The 20,101-nt window shown below is 36.5% G+C and overlaps 1 protein-coding gene and 1 long non-coding RNA gene across 7 annotated transcripts; one reads left to right on the top strand and one right to left on the bottom strand.

The window, feature by feature from the left end:
* Positions 1-27: 27 nt before the first annotated feature.
* LOC120301536 lies at positions 28-18,341 on the top strand. Of its 3 annotated transcripts, XR_005554934.1 has the most exons (7): positions 28-167; positions 890-982; positions 7,151-7,227; positions 14,256-14,394; positions 14,921-14,980; positions 16,001-16,053; positions 18,254-18,341. It is a non-coding gene; the product is annotated as an uncharacterized LOC120301536 (long non-coding RNA). The 3 variants fall into 3 exon arrangements; XR_005554933.1 differs by lacking the exon at positions 18,254-18,341 and having other exon boundaries at positions 14,921-17,908; XR_005554932.1 differs by lacking the exons at positions 14,256-14,394; positions 14,921-14,980; positions 16,001-16,053; positions 18,254-18,341 and adding an exon at positions 8,356-8,552.
* Positions 5,300-19,439, bottom strand: BAALC (BAALC binder of MAP3K1 and KLF4). 4 transcript variants are annotated; one of them, XM_039328938.1, is made up of 3 exons: positions 18,411-19,439; positions 9,512-9,684; positions 5,300-7,393 (listed from the first exon to the last, which is right to left on the bottom strand). In XM_039328938.1, exons 1-3 carry the CDS (start codon positions 18,580-18,582, stop codon positions 7,280-7,282), a joined length of 459 nt encoding a protein of 152 aa, XP_039184872.1. In that variant the 5' UTR covers positions 18,583-19,439; the 3' UTR covers positions 5,300-7,279. The 4 variants fall into 4 exon arrangements, 2 of the variants coding, with proteins under 2 accessions (XP_039184872.1, XP_039184873.1); XM_039328939.1 differs by lacking the exon at positions 5,300-7,393 and adding an exon at positions 8,041-8,390; XR_005554930.1 differs by lacking the exon at positions 5,300-7,393 and adding an exon at positions 14,218-14,297 and having other exon boundaries at positions 9,655-9,684; positions 18,054-19,439.
* Between the last annotated feature and the right edge of the window lie 662 nt (positions 19,440-20,101).

Here is a 20,101-nt window from a genome sequence, read left to right as displayed (position 1 = left end):
TGTGGAGAGGTCAAAAGTAATATTTTACCCTTTGCTTTAAAAGAAATGAAAACTTTTCTTCAGCGAAAATATCAGAAAAGTGAGGACTAAATCTGGAGGTTTTCTTCCGGCGGTGATAGTTTATTTATGTGAAAGCCGCAATTTATCATGTGGAAAACTGCAAGTTGGTATGTAATAGGAATAAATAGTAAAGAACATAAATTAACAAAGGAAAAACAGTAGGGAAAATATATCCTGTAAGTGCATTAGGAAAGTAGGAAATGCAGTAGGAAATCTGACGTGATCTTGTGGAATAGAGTTGATATATAGGTGCAGGAAAGTGACACTGTAAGTGTAATTATGTATGAAAGGGCTAAACCACACCTTAGATATTGGTAGTAGTGATTGTGTCTCTCTGTTATTGTATAAAAGTCTGTAAGTTAGTAGTACTTGCATTACATTCTGTTGAATGGTAATAATGGAAGGACCAGCAGTGCCCTTTGAAAACAATTGTGTAAACCTCCTGAATAACTGTGATCCAGCAAGAACTTTTTTTTTCTATTGGAAAAAAAATTGGAAGTATATAGAAAATAAAAATTGGATAAAATTGGAAGTATACAGAAAATAACAATGAGAATGGTGCTTGTTTGGTGGACATCTGCTTAGATTTGTTTGAAAATAAGATTCAAGCATAAATCTATTCATGTGTAGAAACAGAAATAGAACAGATCAATAAGCAGTCTGTCTATGATAAAAAAACAAAAGACTCTTGGGTGGATAATAGGAAAAATGCTCATGAAGAAAAATAAATTTTCCTTGCTTTTTTCCCCATTGTAGAAAATGATTTATTGTCTAGAACACTTAGAAAATATGAATAATGGATGGAGTAATTTGATTTTGTCAATTCCAGAGTTGGCCTGGAGTTGGGCTGTATCAAAATCAACCAAATAAACATCTGCATTGCTGTCAAATATGAATGATTTCCCAGTTTCCTGTTCCCAAGGTAAATACTACCAGAGGAAAAACAATTGGAAAATTAATTTTAAATATTTTTAAAGTGAAAATACCTGTCTATGGATTCTATATAAGAGTGCGCAAACTATTTCAAATTTGAACCATTATGAATTTATTGTTCTTTGTTATAAAGTCATTTAGAAAGTGTTTGTTATTAGAAATTGAAAATAACCAAAATTTAAATCTCTCAGAAAGAGGTAGCAACAAATGTCATCATTATTACTGTGCAACTGAAACTATAATTCAAAATTTCTCTGTTGCTGGGCCAGTTGTGACATAAACTTGTTATGTAGCATTGAGCCAGACATATAAATGTGCCTTTATGAAATGTAGATAGTCATAATATTTAAAATTCTTGCAAGTGTTCATTAGCGTAAGTAAATTGTGTTGAGAGGTACACATAATTACAAGCTGAGAGTGAAAGCACTGAGACAATAGGATTGGTATCAGCACCTCTCCCAAAAAACATTCAGGAACTTCATTTCTCTCTCTTATACCAAACATGGATAATGAACTCCAGAAAGTAGAATGAAATGTTTCTAAGCAAGGAAAGTTGCAGAGTCACAAAACCATGATAGCAATTCTCTCTTCGGGGTCTCTTAGCTTCAAGTCATTGCTTATACTGAACTAGCCAAAAACAACTTTTAAGATTGTTCAGTTGATAATGTAAGCATACAGAGCCCAGTTAAGTCACAGCAACTAGTCTATCATCACTGATCTCAAAAATCTAAATGATACCTGGCTGGGAAGCCTTCAGAAAATGCCAGTTCTATGAGCTAGACTGGGAAGTTAAAAAAAAAAAAAAGCTCTAGAAAGCAATAGCAGGCTATTTCCATATTATCAAAAATTCTGTAGTACATGTCACTGAAGTCAATCACTTTTGGTTTTTTTTCTTTTCAATCAGCCATAATATAGATGTGGAAACCAGATGCGTGTACAAAGGCTTGGTATCATGCCTCTCTGTCAGCAGAATAACTCTCCAAAAACTGAATAAAAAAAGGACCAAACTTGCTGTTGGGGGAGAAATTGGTGAAAGAAAAATCAGTTTTAAAAAAATGGGCCATATCTTCTTGGGAGCAGCAGGGAAAAAATGCCCCCAGTGCATCCCCATAGGAAAGGCATTTGGGCAGTTGCTTGGAAAGTTGATGACGTGCCATTCTAACCTCTCCTTTTTTTCCTGATTACATGATCCAGAGAGAAGTTATTATGAAGCAATTGGTAAGAATCCCACAAGTCATGTTCTGCCTACTTTCCTTAACTTATCAATATTATTGTTTCCAACCCAACAGAATGTTGGAGGAAATTAATATAAACAGGCAAGCACTCTATTGATAGTCCATTAGCAGGAATGAAAACTGAACAGAACTAGATGAAATTTGTGTATGGGGAGTAGCTGGCAACAGAAAGATTGAATTCAACGATTAATCAGATCACAGACACCCAATGAAAGAGGTGGTTGACTGCAGCTTAGAAGGCTACTGGCTGCTCCCTTCTATGCTTTCTTTCCTCTTTCTTGATCATGTAACATGGAGCAAAATGTAGCAGCCTGTCTTGTGCTTCCCAGGAGAGTAGAACTACACAGACACAATATATTGCTTCGTGATAGAGAAGAAATATAGAAACCTTCAGTGACCACTCTTGATAAGTGGATTGGGAAGGATTCCAAAAGTTACATTCTGCATGCTTTCTCTTGTTGAAGGAATATAAGTATCACATAAGTGAAATGTTTATGATAACTTTTTAAATCAGGCAAGTATTATATATTATCAATTTCTAGTAGGATATGCAGGTTGGCTATGTTATAATAAAACCAACAAAGCATTATATATATCTTAAAAACTAAGATGAAACTCTGGACCATATATACATTGGTATATAAATATGTGTATCTCTTGATATATTTCACTGCCCCATTGCAGGGTCAAAGGTTTATTTCTAACTTTTGGAGGTAAGAAATTCAGAGAATTGCAGTGTATCTGTAAAAATAAAGCTCCTAGTTATATTGCAGAGACATATCCTTGTTTTTCAACACAGAAAAAATACACCTTCCAACTGTTTTCTTAACGTGTCAGGATCTAAGCATATTATATGAAGGGTTATAGTTTTATACATGTATCTCCAAATGAGCATGGAAAAGGCCATGTTTTCTACTTATAATTTCTCACTGAATCAATGTGTTGCGGAAACAGAAGTAATAAGTTGTGGGAAATCAGTTTTGTTTTAGTGGAACTGACTAAAATTAGTTGAATTGCAGTAAAAATAAATTTTGCTGTGGACTACCTGCTGTTCTGCTAGGTTAGTTGTAATTAATTCTGACTCTAGAAAGGAAATTGTTTGAATTTGTGTGACTGAACAAACTAATTATTTTAAATTGTGTGAAACAGCAGAAATCTATTGTCTCCAAAAGTCCTTTTTTTTTTGAAGCGTAGCATAAATATTGACTGTGTCCGCCTAAGATTTGACCATCTGCATTTTCTTTGACAACATCTTGCAGTTTGTAGAACTAAATGGCATTAAGATAGTGACTGATGTCCTTTTAAATTAATTATAAACTGACAAGAATTTCTTGGCCCTTAGATAAGTTAGATTAGTTAAGCCCAATCATTTATTCTTTCCTTATTTTGGAACCTAGTTTCATACAGTTATCGTAACAAACTGTATTTTGGATTAATTCTTCATCTGAGACAATAATACTGAACTGTACATTATTTTGTTTGAACTTCTGTTTAACACACATGCATTCAGAAATTATATTTTATAATTTGTTGCAATTTAATGAATAAACCCAGACTTAGCATTATGCGTGATCCCATTTACTGATTGCACTCAAAGTTCTTTCTAGAACTGAGAGTACTTTTGAAGAGTTGATTGTATTTAACTTTCAAACTCTGGAATTTTTCATAGATCCTTGACAGTCTTACAGGTATGTAGTTAACATGGTCACTTAAATGCTGATATAAAAAGAATGTTATTTAAAATCAAGAATGTGTTTTAAAAAGGAGTGCAGGCCAGGAAACTCAAACGATTAGTTTTGAATGACTACAGCATTTCACAGTCTTCCTGGAGGCTAATTAAAGACTGCTATAATCACTTAAAAGGTATTAAAATTGCTCATTTTAAAAATATTTTGTGACTCACATAACATGCCTGTTTTACTGCCTTAGCATTCTTTCTCAACTAAATACCCTTCAAATATATTAGAATACATACCTCATTGTTCCCAGCTAACATGGCTAAAGGCAAGGCTAACTTAGATGATGGGAGTTTGTATTCCAATATATCCAGAAGGCTGAATCAAAGTGATATAACTCTTATATTTAATAAAACAATTATTTGATCTTTTCTTCACCAGACAATGCCACCATCCTTATACTAGGAATCTAATAGCACGTTTTCTGACAAATTTTACTAAAAGGCGTAAGCTTTTGTGGATTGTAACTCAATTCATGAAATGTATAGAGTTCTAGCCTAGCGTCTCTCAACCTTTGCAACTAGAAAATCTGCGGATTACAACTCCCAAAAATTCCCCAGCCAATATGCTGGGTAGTTGTGGGAACTGAAGTCCACATCTTCAAGTTCGCAAGTTTAAACTTATGTAGGATTTAAATTTGGGTGATATGGGGTAAAGGGAGGGAGCAATGCATTGGGGATAACATAAGTCTAGGCATTCAAAAGCAGTTTCACTTCAGATTTGTAGCATAGGTTTTATGTATAAATTTTCCTTGTGTGCATAAAACTTAATTATGCAAGATTTTTGATCAACAGAGAACCTGTATGTATCTACCCAGGCCTACACAGACAGACAGGCATTTAGATGCCCCAATGGAAAGGGCAGACATAAGAGTATTGAGTATGTTAATATTGTGGTTATGGAGTGTGCAATTGGCAGCTCTCTCTCTTATGTTCAATTAATTTTGGAGGCCTCCACAGTACACCATTTGTTCCTGAATTCAAGGTCTGATAAATAGGTTACTAAAATTAATGAGACTTAAGAGATTTACCTGTGAACAGATTGCAGTCTAAGTTAGAGGGTGATCTATACAAAACCAAACACTGAGACTGAGCAACTGAGACTTATTCCTAAGGAAATGAAACAGTAATGCATGCTGAGTGCAAACTCTATTGAAGCATCAGGACTCCTTTCTAATTATGTATATTACACACTCACACTCACAAATTTGAATTAAAGCTTGGGTGTAATACTAAGTAATGCCAAGAATGATTTGAAGGTTATTTTCATTTATGCAATCCTACACTGCTATAATTAAGACTAAAATCTGAATATAGATTTCAAACACTGGATTTCTGTATCAAGCAATTTCTTTTAATAGTACATATTTTTCTAGTTACATTTTCAAAATGTCTCTGGTAATTAAGGTTCTCATTCAATACATTGATAATTGTTCAGCTTTGACTCTCTCCAGTAATCTAGTCACCTAATTTGTTTACTGATTTATATTTTATTAATTTATAGATTTAGTAACCCATCAAAAAGAATTCTGCTTGGAAATTTTAGTCCTGATTTAAAACAGCTCTGCTTCTCCATTAAAATTAGAGACTCCAATATAGCATATACAATTTTTCTCTTTTAAAAAGACATAATCAAGAGATAATCCCCCCCATTTGAAGCTCTTATTAAGTGTACAGTACACAAAAAAGTATTTTTTACCACAAGGGCAGGATCTAAAACACTTTGGGAAATGTATATTATGCAAATATGAAAAATGGAAGTTCATGAAAAATGCACTTCCCTTATACTGTCACATATAATTTCATCCTAAAGCTAATTTTTTCCTGCTATGACCATCAAAAATACCTTCTATCACTATTAAGCATTTTACATCAGTTGCCTTCAAGTGAAATCCAAACTTATCTTTCTATGTTGTCATATTTGGTCAATTTTTAAAATCTCTTTTAAATCTTATATGGCACTCAGAGTTCATTTTGAATTGTGTAGCCTTACAAAAACAGTAAATAAATAAACAATGCATTTGGCATAATTTTACTATTTTATAGCAGCGTGATTTTCACCAGAAATAAATGAAAGGCCAATGTGAAATTCAGACTTTCAATCAGGCTTTATATTATCAAAATAGTATCAAAGCTGAGCTTTGATCACATGTTCAGATGAAATGTTCCTCATTATCAGTGCAGAGACCACCTCCTTGCTGAATCATAGGAACATAGAAAGAAAATCAGAAAATATCCACCCTAATGTTTGTGGACCAGATTATTTCTACTTTGAATATAATTCAGTTTGTTGCAATTCTTTCTTTTCCTTTCATGCTAGGAAACTTTATGAGAATTATTCTTAGGAAAGATCACTTTGGGTTTTAGGCAGCTGTCAGAGAGACTGACAGTTGAATTACGTAGGCCTTTCTTGTGTGACACATTGTGTGGCACACATCATATTGTGGCACATTGGCAGAAGAAATTGACTTTCCCCAAAAATGAGCAAGTACCATCAACTGCTATAATACAACAACCCAGTGGAAACTTCTTATTTGCCAAACAGGATACTGCATTCTTAAATGTTTTACACCTATTGCACAATTATCTACAGTGACATAAATTTTAGCCATGTATTTTAGGTAGCAGCAAGTTATCTGTAATAGTAGAACTCCCTTGTGGTATTTCAGCACATTAATAACAGGATCGTTCAGGGTGCTATTTTGCACACAGTGATTGCTGTGATCATATTTTGGTTTCAGATTATATACATTTCTATTTAAATTGAATTAATCTAAATGATAACTTTCCACCACCAGAAGAACTGAAGAGCCAGGTCTGGAACAGATCATCCCGGGGAAAATCTGTCTTTGTGATCTCTAAGAATCCACACTGTCTTGATGGCACATAATGAATCCGTCCATCAATCAATCAATACCTGATTGTATGAATGAACAGCTTTCATGCATCTAAAAATTTATGTTGCATGAAGCCTTAATTTCTGAGAAGCTTTTCAATTTACATTTCTTTTCACAAGAAATTAACTTAAGTTACTTAAGTTACTTACTTAGTTACTGGCAAAGTAAAAATCAAACCGGTTACTTCCTAATTGGTGGCCAAGCTCATCAAGGACAGAACAAGAAAAAGTATCAAAGCTTCCAATGCTGGCAAAACTGCAGAGCTAATAAAGTCTACCATTTTTCCAAAGGCACTCATCATCAGTTGTCTGCCACATTCAGCATAATGTCAACGTTGAAATTCCAGATCCCTGCATTGCGCAGTCAGGTAAAGTGCAGCAAGATATTGCAAAATTCATTCACCTTTTTTCAGTGCTTCCTTAATTGATACCGTTCTTTGCAACTCTTCTGTTGCTATTTATTTGTTTGTATTTGTCTGTTTTGGAAGTGTTACTACTAACTTCTTTTGTGGCTCTTTTCTTGTCCCATTTAGCCTGTTTGAAAAGAAGTTATAAAATATAATGTATGCTTAGAATATGTTCTGTAGAAGTAAATCTCTTAAACAGAAAAACAAGATTGGAGAACAGTTTTTAAAAAGAGACTGATTAAATATATTCTAACAGCACTAGAACTTGATCAATCCCTAGGTTGTAGTCTTAAATTAGATATCATAACCTATTAATGTAATTATTTCAGCTCAAAATTTGGGAAAATCAAACCTAAAGCAAAAGGACAATTCTCCCAGTGGCCATGGGAGAATGAAAGTTATAAAAGATCTGGAGCTTTTTAGTTCAGAAAACAATCACAGAATGTTAGGAGTTACCAGGGACCTTGAAGATCACCTAGTCTAGCTCATTGCAGTACTACTATAGGTAGTCCTTGACTTACAACCAGAATTGAATCCAAAATTTGTGTTGCTAAGTGAGATATTTGTTAAGTGAGTTTTGCCCCATCTTACGACCTTGCCACAGTTGTTAAATGAATCACTGCACTTATTAAATTAGTAACACAGTTAAGTGAATCTGGCTTTACCATTGACTTTGTCAGAAAGTTGCAAAAGTTGGTCACATAACCCCAGGACACTGCAATGGTCATATATGTGAGTCAGTTGCCAAGCATCTGAATTTTGCTCAGGTGACAATTGAGATGCTGCAATAGTTGTAAGTGTGAAAAACGATCATCACTTTTTCAGTGCCATTTTAACTGCGAATCATCATTAAATGAACTGTTGTAAGTCGAGGACTACCTATACATGATACCTCAAAGATGACTAACTTTTTTAATCTTCTTCAATGAAGGCCAGTCACTTCCTCACAAGCAGTTTGGTTGACTGATGAACAACTGTTACTATTAGAACATACTGCTTAATGTCTTAACTGCAATCTACTTACGTATTATGTAAAAATAATAGATTATGTAAATAACCTATTATTTCTTGCTTTGTCTTCTCAAACAGCTCTGAAGAATTCCTCCGTGTTTTATATGACAATCCTTCAGAGAGGAGGAGTATAGTAAGAATATAGTAAAAGACAATTATTATGTCTTTTCACAGCCTTTCTTCTCCAGACTAAACACATTCAATGGCTTCAAGCATTCCTCATATTATTTGCTTTCTTGGTTGCTCTCAATAAATATCTATATAAGATGGTAAAAGAGCAATCAATACTTATAAATGGGAATTGTTTATGGGGAGAATAAATAACATTCCCCCCACCCCTTGCTTCAATAATGTCAAAGATACACTGCACAATACCATTCTTAGAAAATGGAATGGCTCAGCATTTCATCACGTTTAAAATCACCCTATATTCTCAATCTCCCTGAAAACATATGTGACAAGGCTTTGCTGTTTAGTCCAAGACAAAAACATAATTTTTATACAAATTAATTCTAACTGAATCTGTCTATTCCAACTTCCCTATAATGATGGGGGAAATTAACCTTACTTTGCCTCCTTCAACCTGAGAAGATCTGAACATAAAGGATAATTATACCAATGGAGAGAGAGAAATGCCTAGCTGAAAACTTTTTTCCTTATAACTGCAAAAATACTGTAGAGTTTAATTGCATTTGATTAAAGGCCTTTCTGCATCATCTGAAGATTCACTCTGATGCCACACTGTCACCTGTTCCATGGAGCTAAGACTATTTTTTGCTCTGCATGGTTGATTATCAGCTGCAATAAAATAGTGGGTTTTGCAAATGACTATAGCTCTAAGGACTTTGTTGATGTATTGGTGCCAATGTTTGCATTGGCAGAAATTTTTGTTTCATTTTGCCTCCCAGCTCCTGGCCTCAAGCCAGTCATCATTCTCTTCTCATCCTTGACTCCCTGCTTTTAAAAGGTTTGGGATCCTGCTCCTGGACCTTGTGATTTCCCATCTGTGTTGTTTAGAACTTGCCTTCTCTACTCTCTCAATCTAGTTGCTATAGCAACATCAGACCACATCACAAAGTACCTAATGGCAAAATTGTCTTACCTTTAGAATTCACAAGCGTTTTTAACGCAATAGTGGAATAGCAGTGAGGGTGGTCAAGAAGCCCTTGAATTCGGTTTAGATTGTGTACAATTAATATTTCACCACATAAACAGAATGTAATCCTACACTCACCTCTGAGGCTTTAAAGCTATTTTGTGGTTTCTGGGCTGCATTTCCAGTGGTGTGAGTTGATAGTTTTGCACACTGTGAAGCACAATGAGTTCTTTTTTCTGGAATAGCCACACCACTTGAAATTGAAGACTTTGCCATGCAGGTCTGGGTTGATTTGCTGTCCTCCAAAATTCCTGAAAACACAAAATTGCAGAGTGAAAGCCAAAATATTTGTTACTACTTTACATATAGTATTTTTTTAGCTGAGAAGGAAATTGACAAAATTATTCTGTTTTATAGAATGATGTTTTGTCCATGATAGTTTTAACATAAGATCCATTACATTACATTTACATATACCTCTTCTCCCCTTCATATGCAGACACCAAGTGTTTGCATAGATATTTGCCTATTAACTTTTAGAAAATGATAAGAAATGACTTAGCTACGTGAGATCCTGAAATTCTAGGGTATTTGGGGGAAAAAAAAACACCTTGTGATGCCAAACTTGTGATGGTTAGCACTTCACACAGCAACAGAAATAAACTTTGTGTTTGGAACAGAAGGATGGTTTGCTGGTAGAAAACTATTCTCCACAGGCATCGGACATGTCCACAGCAGTGAAGGCAGATTTTAAAGTCTCTGAGAGTAAACACTGAGGGCCATTCTGTACACCCTGAAAATAGGAACAACTCTTGCAAAAGGCAGTGGTCTTTTCAATATGTAGATATATGCCATCCATGCTCTTAACACTGTTGAAGGGCTTGGAGAGAATACAGGCAAAACAATACAGGATAGTCCTTGATCTATAACCATAACTGAGTCCAAAATTTCCATTGCCAAGCAAGGCAGTGGTTAAGTGAGTTTGGCCCACTTTGTGATCTTTTTGGCTACAGTTAAGTGAATCACTGCAGTTGTTAAGTGAATTGTGTGGACATTAAGCAAATCTGGATTCCCATATTGACTTTGCTTTTAAGAATCTAGCTTGGTAGGTTACATGGGTGATCACATGACCCTGAGACTGCATAATACATGCCAATTGTCAAGCACCCAAATTTTGATCATATGATCATGGGAATGCTGCAACAGTCATAAGTGTGAAAACTGGTCATAAGTCACTTTTTCCAATGCCATTGTAACTTCAAATGGTCACCATTCAAACCAAATGAATGGTTGTAAGTCAAGGACTACCTGTACTGTTATTTAAAAGACAAGACAATAGAACAATTCGTAAAAACAACAAATTGATACAAAAGTCTAACTTTGTCCCTGTGCATTACAAAAAACCGAGGATCCTTTTGTAGCACACCAGATGTATTTTATCTGCTTGGTCAACAGAAAAGATCAGCAATTTGCAGTCAAATAAGTATTGATCAAATGGCTTTGACATTAACATGGAGAACACCATGCAAAAACTGGAGAAGAAATGGACAGAGTTTCAAATGTTTTTTTCATGAAATATGTGACCAGGGGGGCAGAATACAATTGGCAGAACATGGAGATATACCCAGGAAATAAATACAACCAAATCATTATGCTCAAGAATACAAGGAAAGTCAAAAGATAATGAAAGCGTGAGCTTTGGGATCAAAATCTGCTATAGCAACAATCAGTACACAAGGAACAAAGATTTCTTGTTTTTCTTTTTTTAGTGGTATTGTGTTGGACTGGGCTTTTATGATTGTATTTTTCAGTGTTTCTTACGCTTCTTGAGTTGTTTTCCCCTTTAGGATTTTCATCCATGAAATTTTGCTTAGACTCTCTGAGTTTGTTAAAATCAGCTCTTATAAAGTTTAGGACATTGATTGGATTATATTCTATTGCTTGTGTTTGCACTATATTGAATTCCAGTATGATGTGGTCACTCTTGCCCAAGGTTCCAGCAATTTCAATTCCCTCTATCACTTCTTCTCTATTAGTAAGAAATTGATCTAGTATAGCTTTTCCTCTAGTTTCCTCCTCTACCTTTTGGGTGACAAAGTTGTCAGCTAAGTTGGTCAGGAATCTGTTCAATCTCTCATTTGCTGCAGAGTTTGTCTCTGTTGATACCAGGGTAGTTAAAGTCTCCCATTACTACTGTGGTATGTTTCCTACATACATTTGTTAATTGATTAGCAAAGAGTTCATCTATTTCTTTTGCTTGGTTGGGTGGGCTGTAGTATACTTCTATAGCAATGTCATTCTTTTTTCCTTTTATATTGACCCATATGGATTCTAGGAGGTTTTCATCCTTGGTTTTGTGTATTTCTGTAGAGATGTAGTGATCTTTTATATATAATGCAACTCCACCTCCTCTTTTGTTGGGTCTGTTTCTTTTGAATAGTTTATATCCTTCTATCAGTTCATTCCAGTCATGAGTTTCATCCCACCAGTCTTCAGTAAGAACAACTATATCATATCTGCCTTCTTGTAGAAATACTTATGCACAAGAAACCCTTGGGTACACAATTTATCTTGTGGTAATTGCTTTAGGTTTTTTTCTCCCTTCACTATGTTAATTATGTTTTCTTTTTCTTTCCTCTCTGTTATACAGTATTAATTAAAGTCAAAACAGAAAAATGCTAACTGTAGAGAAGAATGCAACAAAGATCTGGTCACTGTTCATTTTTCTCATTTTTGTTGGATTTGCCAATTGTTTGGGGATGTTTTTTAATGACAAACTAGATAAAGAAATATTACATAATATACAGTGGTGGGATTCAGCCAGTTCGGCAGAACCAGTAGCTAATTTTTGTTGCCCAGGCCCAGAATGGGCTTCCGAAAGTGGCATCCACACAGAGAACCGGTTGTTCACATATTTGAATCCTACCACTGATAATCATGGGAATATTGCAAGGCACATATTTTGTGTGCTGCAGATGAGAATAGGTTAGCAGTTAAGTTGTGAAACCCACATCTGCCTTAAACTAAAATGGTTCAATTGAATTAGAAGTGATTTGGGTCAGTTACTGATCGCTTAAAGACGTAAATAGCCAGGGCATAGTAGGTAAAGGATCATTAATTTCCTTTATGTGACATATTTCCCACATTACTTATGTTCATAACAAAAAGTAATTAACTCACCCCTGCAATCTTCTGCCATAGTGGCACTTCAATTATACAAAGCTTCCACAAAGAGGTTAGAGAACAAATCGAAGTTTATACTTGCAAAAGATATTCAGCAATTAAGGGGAGAAATGGCTGTCTTTGTAGAGTTTGCCCATTGCCAATGAATCTCAATGTACAACCCAGTTACTTGCTATAAGTCAACAGAAATAGAATCATTTGCTGCAAAGCAAATATGCTGGGGCAATACACTAGAAACAAGAAAGCGCTTAGTGCAAACTAGAACTAGCAGTACTCCGGAACAAAAACAGCAAATCAAAAGTAAAGAAGACATGATTACTAGCACTGTTTGGGAGATGACAGGGAGCTGATAAATCAGCTTGTTATCATGTGGTTTTATTGCAGCAAAAAGATGCACTCTACAATCTTATGTCATTTATCTAACCTAATTTATAGCTCTGCTCTAATTGAAACCCAACAGGACCCCTCGGGGAAAATTATCAGCATCCACCATAGGCCATTTGTTACTGGTACCTATTTCATTTTCCATCTGAAAATAACAGAAAATAAAAACCACCTGAATAATTGGTTCATTGAATGAAAACCTCTCAAAAAACATACAGGAGCAGCCTTTGAAATGACTCCCAGGGGACAGCTGAGAAGAAAGATCCAATTTACAATAAATAATCCCAAGGTCATAAGAGAAAGAAAAAAAAATATCAAGATGATTAGAATCAGGGATCTGCTTTCTTTAAGGGATTCAAAACACATTTAGAATCCAATAACTATAAAAAATATTCTAGGTGCCATTAAAACTTAATTACAGCAAGTAACAAGGACTTACTGTGCCTTGCTTTTTCTGCCTGGGTTTAGACAATTCTCATATCTTTTACATGTTTTGTCTTCTCCAGCCCTGCCTCAGCTGACTGTTGTCCTCACCTCTATCCTGTTGAAAAGCTGTATTACTATGTCTAGCTAGTTTCCCTTTACTGTGATTTCTCTCCCTGGTTGATGAATATGTTGCATAATGAGGATGGGACTAGCATTCTTCTATCATTTTTTAGAATGCATTGAGTGGTCTAGAATCTTTGTGCAAAAAAAAAAAAAAGATACTGGCAAATGAAAGTCAGAATGTCGCTAAGTATTTCAACTGTTTTAAGAACAAATGGGGCTGGCCTATGCTATCATTAGACAGATATAAAGCTGTTTGAATAATCATTCCAACAAGGATATGTCACTAGCTCTATGTCAGGTTGAAGGCAAATGTCAAATAGGATACTACGGTATTTTAGGCTCTGTGCTGTTCACCATATTTATAAAGGGCATAGATGAAGGATTAGAAAATATTATCAAATTTGCAGATGACACAAGTATAGAAGACAATATATTGACAAGCTGAGACAATGGGCAAAAACTAATAAGATAAATTTCAATCAAGATAAATGTATCCTGATCTTTGGATAGAAAAAAATCAAAGATATGAGTATAGGATGGGGGGAACCATGCTGGGTACCTAGAAAAAGGATCTGAGTATCTTGGTGAATAATAAACTGTTAGCCAACAGTAACACAACAGCAAAAAGAAAAAAGAAAATGCAATCTTAAGCTCCATCAACAGCAGTGTCAAGATCAAGAAAAATCATTCCTTTCTATCCTGCATCTAAAATATTGCTCAGACCTCACCTATAATATTGTGTCCACTTCTGTGCACCAAATTTTAGGAAGGATGTTGATAAACTGGAAAGTGTCCAAAGAAGAACAACCTGGAAAGAAAAATTTATGAGGAACAGTTGAAGCTGTTGGATATATTTAGCTTGGAAAAGATTGTGGAGTCATGGTAGCTGTCTTCAAGAAGATAAGGTACAATTCTTCAAAGATGTTTCAGAAAAGAAAAAAATGGCTTAAGTTACAAGGGAGTAAATTTCAATTGGGTATCAGGAAAACTCTAATGATAAGAGCTGTTCTCCGAAAAATCTTCCTTCTTCTTTGCTACAGAAGTTTAAGCATCCCATTGGGGATAACGTAACAGTAGATGCCTGTATTAGGCACCAGATTTAACTGGTTGGCCTCCAAAGTTATGTAATGCTTAGTACATACTGTTATTCACCAGTTCAAATTGCTTTGGGTGATTTTGAGCTGGAGAATAAGTTTAGTGGGGTATCCAAGAAAGCAAGCCAATGATATATATTTTCAATTATCAACCTGTATACTGTTGAATATGCACATTATGCACAGCAAAGTGGTCATATTTCTAGATATCTCAGCAGATTGCTATCAACCAAAGGAAAAGCAATGTTGGCCTTAATCAGGAAGATTACAGTAAGAATGTTTGCAGCCTATTTTAATGATTACATCTACACTCTTTGTGTATTTTTTATTTTATCAGGCCAAGTTAAGATAACCATCTGTTCAGGTTCCCTGTACAAAACAAAAGCTTTTGATAAAGGTACGTAATATATCTCTTTCAATGTTTGCTTTATTTCTTGGTTCTGAAGAGTCTTCTAGAGAAATTAAAGTCAATATTACTTTTTGCAAGTGATAGCAGTAGCTACAAAAACAGACAGGAGAGGTTATTGATTGTTCAGGATATTCAGACCATTCTTTATATTCTGTCTTTTGGAACAAGAAAAGTGTTTTTCCAAGCCAGGCAGAACACTACTTTAGACTGACAACCAATAATGGTGAAGAACATTATTTGGTATATACAGCAACATTGTACGTCATTATGACATACAGTATATGCTCAAAAAGACTAATATGTCAACAAAAAGAAAAAAAATCCAATTCTATTTTTATTATTTGTATTAAATTTCTAAACTTTTATTTTAGGGATTAATATACAGATATTTGTTGGAAAACTAAACAGATTGATATTGTGCTTTCAAAGGATTGCATAAAAATGTTTCCTACAAAGGACCCCTTTTCTGATTATGGCAGATTTGTATTTCTCTCTGGCCTATCTGCAGTAGAGAGAAAAAAATACAATCCTGTCTCTGGTGCTAAAAGTGAATGTAAGAAAGCAGAAAACTTCAAACCAAACAAGCTTTACAAAGGTGGTATTGTGGGCTAAGCCAAATGAATAAAACATTTTTCAAGCATGTCAATAGATCATATTCTTCCAATATGTCGGATTTGATCACAGCTCAGCAGTAATCCTCAATGCATAAGCAAGAAAAACAATTGGGGAACAAAGAAAATGAAGCCAAAAGAAGTATCTAAAGATGTTCAGATGTGTTTATCTCTCCTTATCTGGTTCTCTTTGGGTATACGAGACATGAATTTTCACATGAACAATTTGCAAGGAAACAACTTCAGATTGTGTTTTTATGGAAACTTTTGTCACAAAACAGTAAAATGTGGAAAGCCAGCCAGATTATTTTGTGCTACACAATTCAGTGGGACGGTTTTTGGCATGGAGTGAAAACTCTTAATAGGGATTCATAATGCATTTTCATATTTATTTCAGCTTCTTATAGGAATCATCTTATAAACTTCCAAAATCCTAGACACTTTTACAATGTAAGTGAAACTTTGGAATCCAAATCAGACATCCCACTTAAAATTTATCTTATAATATGATGAACATTTGGGATCTTGAATAGTTTTTTCTTAAGTATTGTTAAGGAACACTTTTTATTTTGAACAAATAGTCTTTTTTTGTGATCCTTGTTCTCATGATACATATACACTTTCTCAATCAAAACACTTTTGCCACTCCACCATATTTCATGTCCTATAAAAATATTAACTTTTTCTACATTACGCAACTGCTTGGTAAAATATGTATTTACATTCTGAAATATCTTTTCAGCACTTCCTTGTATCCTTACATAAGCAATGACAATACTTTAACAATATGAAAACAGGACATCTTGCAGTTTCAGAAAATTGTTATTTGGGATAGAAATGCAGACAGTTTGTGTCCTTTAGTGAAGATTTAATATTATTCAGAATTATGCTTTAAAAATATTATATGGGTAGTCTTCAACTTATGACCATAACTGGACCTGACAATTACATTTTTTTGCAACAGACTTTAAGTGAATCCATTGTTTGCCCTGTGGCATTTTTGCTGGAAATCAGAAGTATATCTTAGTTTTGAGCAAAAACATCAAAAATTACAGTCATGTGACCATGGGATGCTGCAAACAGCCATAAATGTATGCTGGTTGCCAGATGCCCAAAATACAGTCATGTGACTAGGGGGGTGGCCATTGGAATTTTGGATCCAGGTCATAAATATCTTTTGGGCATTGTATCTTCAAACAGTCACTAAGTGATCAGTCATAAGTTGTGGACTACCTATAGATGATATTAAAGTTTTTAAAAAAGTAGTACAAAGAAAATCACAAGTATGGGCTCATTCTGAAGGCAAGATACTCTTTGGGGACAGGCTATATGTTGCATATTAGTGAAACATAAGTGAGGGAAAATGTCCTTGTATTGAGAACGTTTTAATAATATTTCCTAGTTTATGCTGGATTTCAGCTACAAGTTCATACCAGTAGTATAGCTCTGCTAATCATGAAACTATCAGTGGAACAGCTTACTCCCAGAAATCGTGGGCGCTCCATCGCTGGAAAGAGACTGGACAATCACCTGAGATGGTATAGGTCCTCCTGCTTGAGCAGGGGGCTGGACTAGAAGACCTCCAAGGTCCTTCCAGCTTCTATTCTACTCTACTCTACTCTACTCTACTCTACTCTACAGTATCTGACCTCTGTAGTATTTCTATCTTAGCTACAAACATTACTTTTACAGAGTAGAGGTTATTTTATACAACCACTAGCACTCATTTGAAAGTGGCCTCAGAAAAATTGCTAATTGTGTTGTGGAGAAGAGTTGATACTATCTTGCACATAGCTTGCATCATGAATGACTTTATTCACAATTCTCAAGGTTCCCAGTGATAGGGATAGAGAGATATAAACAAAAACGTTAGATATACACGCTGTTCCCAAGCTATATAACATATACCATAAGGTCAGTTGTGACTGTGTTTATATTATATGCTGATTTGCAATCTAGTCAACCATACTTTAGATAAGAATGTTTCTTAGCCTTAGCAATTTTAAGATGTGTGGACTTCGCCTCCCAGAATTCCCCAGTTAGCATTACTGGCTGGGAAATTTGGGGAGTTGAAGTCCACACTTCTTAAAATTGCCAAGGTTGAGAAATACTGCCCTAGAATTAAATCCAATTGGCAAATGTGCAAAGAATTTATAGCTGTATCCCAAGAAACCCCAAAATTGCACTAAGTAAATTATAGCTTAGTTAACCCCAGGCAAGCATGTGCAATCAAGGTAGGCTGCCACCAATTTTTCTCCTCCTTTCTGGAAGAAAAGAATTGGAATTAGAATAACAGTTGGAAGGGACTTTGTATGTCATCTAGTCCAAACCCCCCCCCCCCCCGCCAAACAGGAGACCCTGCCTACACGATTTTTGACAGGCAATCCAGTCTCTTCTTGAAAGCTTCCAGTGAAGCTCCCACAACATCTGAAGGCCAACAAGAAAAGTACCTCTGTTGCCGTGAGACAGCTCTGAAAACAGCGTCCCAAAGAGGGAAACTCGGATTCCTTGTCTAATCTGCCACCAAGGCGGCAGAGCCAGGACTTTTCTTAGGCAAGCAATGGGAATGAATCAAAGTAACGCCAGCATTTGCCTGAAGCGATGCAAAGCTCGGCGGCTATTTTTGCAGCCTGCTCCCTGCTTTTTCCAGGTAGGATCCCCTGTTCGGCTCCGAGGCTCAGACGCGGGTTGGGGTGGGGGAGGAATCCGTCGGCGGCGACAGCGGGGTCCGAGCAATCGCCCTGCTTGGCAGCCAGCCGCAGTGGCGGCGGAAGGGCGGTCCTTCACCCCACGCTTTCCCGACTCACCGGGGCCCTTCAGGCCGGCATCGGCGTCGCCGCTCTCCGGGCCGGCGGCGGGCAGCGGCTGCTGCTGAGGTTCGGCGTCCGTGTTGGTCAGCCAAGTGGACTCGGTCTCCCTGGTCCAGCTCTCGTAATAGCGCGGCTCGATGGCATCGGCGCGGCTCCCGCCGCAGCCCATCCCGGCCCCGGCCGCTCAGCGCCGGCTCCGCGCAGCAGCAGCAACAACAGCTCCCTTTCTCCGCTACCCTCTGCCAAGGGCGCTCGCCTTCGCCTCCTTCCGCGCTCTCTGCCTCGCGGCTGATGGCCCTCCGCCTGCAGCTGCCTCCCGAGTCTTGTGGCGCCTGCCTTGCCCCCCCCCCACTCCCTCCCTCTTCCCCCTCCCCGCTGCTTACGGGTTTCCCTCGTTCCGCCTCCCCCGCTTCTGCTCCTGCTCGCTGGCGGAGGATGAGGGCTCGCCGCCTTAGCGGAGGATTGAGGAAGCCCCCGATGGCCGGGGGAAGGACTCCTCTCGTTGTTGTCCTTCCTCTTCTTCTTCCTCCTTCATATTTTTCTTCTTTCTTTGCCTTCTCTCTCTCCTCCTTTCTCCCTCTCCTCCTCCTCTTCTTTCTTCTTTTCCCTCTTCTTCTTTCCCCCCTCTTCCCTCTCATCCTCTTTCTCCTCCTCCTCCAAGTACTCAGCAGTTTGATGAGCCTGCTCTGCAAAGTTTCTTAGCCTCAAGTTAAAGAATTAAAATGATTTTTACAGGGGAAAGAAAGAAATCTGCAATAACAACTTTGTAATGTCTCCTTGCATGTTGGCTATATAAACAATGTATTATTTTTTATTTTGAAAAAAAAATAAAGGTTAATTTCATTTATCCCTTGTGAGATTGGGCTATCTTCTAGGAAGTAAAGAAAATTAGCTGGATCCATTGGCCACATGCTTTGATGTTCTGTAGCCACAAGATGGCATTATAATTGCTATTTCATTTTTTTCTTTTTATACTTTTTGTCAATGACCTCCAAGATGACACCTGATTGGCTCTCTAAACACTCATGCTCGTTGACTACAATCAGATAAAGGAAAGCTACCTGATATCAACCTAAGCAAGTTCCTTTTTCTGGTTATTTGGCTATAATGTTTCATAGAATACAGATAATTGAACAAGCTTTGTTGTATTACATTCTTGATTAAATTATCTTTCCATTGATATATCATGTTATGGTACTACTCCAAAATAAAGTGGTGTTATTAGCCATCAAACCTCAAATGTACACTTTTCCCAAAAGGTTTCCACAATTTTGGCCATTACTGTACATGCCAATGCTGTGTTGGCCATAATTGCTGCTATATAATAATTAAAGTATTGAGTAGAACTGGGGAAACCCAGGTTCAAATCCATCCTTGAATTGTTTTAGAATAGAATAAAGCTGGAAGGGACCTTGGAAGTCTTCTAGTCCAGCCCCTTGCTCAAGCAGGAGAACCTATACCATTTCAGACAAGTGACTGTCTAGTCTCTTCTTAAAAACAGGCAAGCTGTTCCACTGGTTAATTGTCCTCACTGTTAGGAAGTTTAACCTTAATTCTCTTTGGTCAGTTTCCAACCATTGTTTCTTGTCCTGTCCTCTGGTGCTTTGGAGAATAGTTTAATGCCCTCTTCTTTGTGTCAGCCCCTCAAATACTGTTATGTCTCCCCTATTTCTTATTTTCTTTAGACT

This window comes from Crotalus tigris, unplaced genomic scaffold (genome assembly GCF_016545835.1).
Source record: "Crotalus tigris isolate CLP2741 ecotype Arizona unplaced genomic scaffold, ASM1654583v1 scf7180000024384.25900115:4084858, whole genome shotgun sequence".
Lineage (NCBI taxonomy): Eukaryota > Metazoa > Chordata > Lepidosauria > Squamata > Viperidae > Crotalus > Crotalus tigris.
Note: the sequence above shows the minus strand (reverse complement) of the source record. Positions and strands in the feature narration are given on the sequence as shown.

Coding starts and splice junctions, on each gene's coding strand:
- BAALC (XM_039328938.1), bottom strand. CDS start 18,582: ATGGGCTGCGGCGGGAGCCGCGCCGATGCCATCGAGCCGCGCTATTAC. Junction 9,685..18,410: donor TGCCGGCCTGAAGGGCCCCG/GTGAGTCGGGAA, acceptor TTGTGTTTTCAG/GAATTTTGGAGGACAGCAAA. Junction 7,394..9,511: donor ATAGCTTTAAAGCCTCAGAG/GTGAGTGTAGGA, acceptor CTTTTCAAACAG/GCTAAATGGGACAAGAAAAG.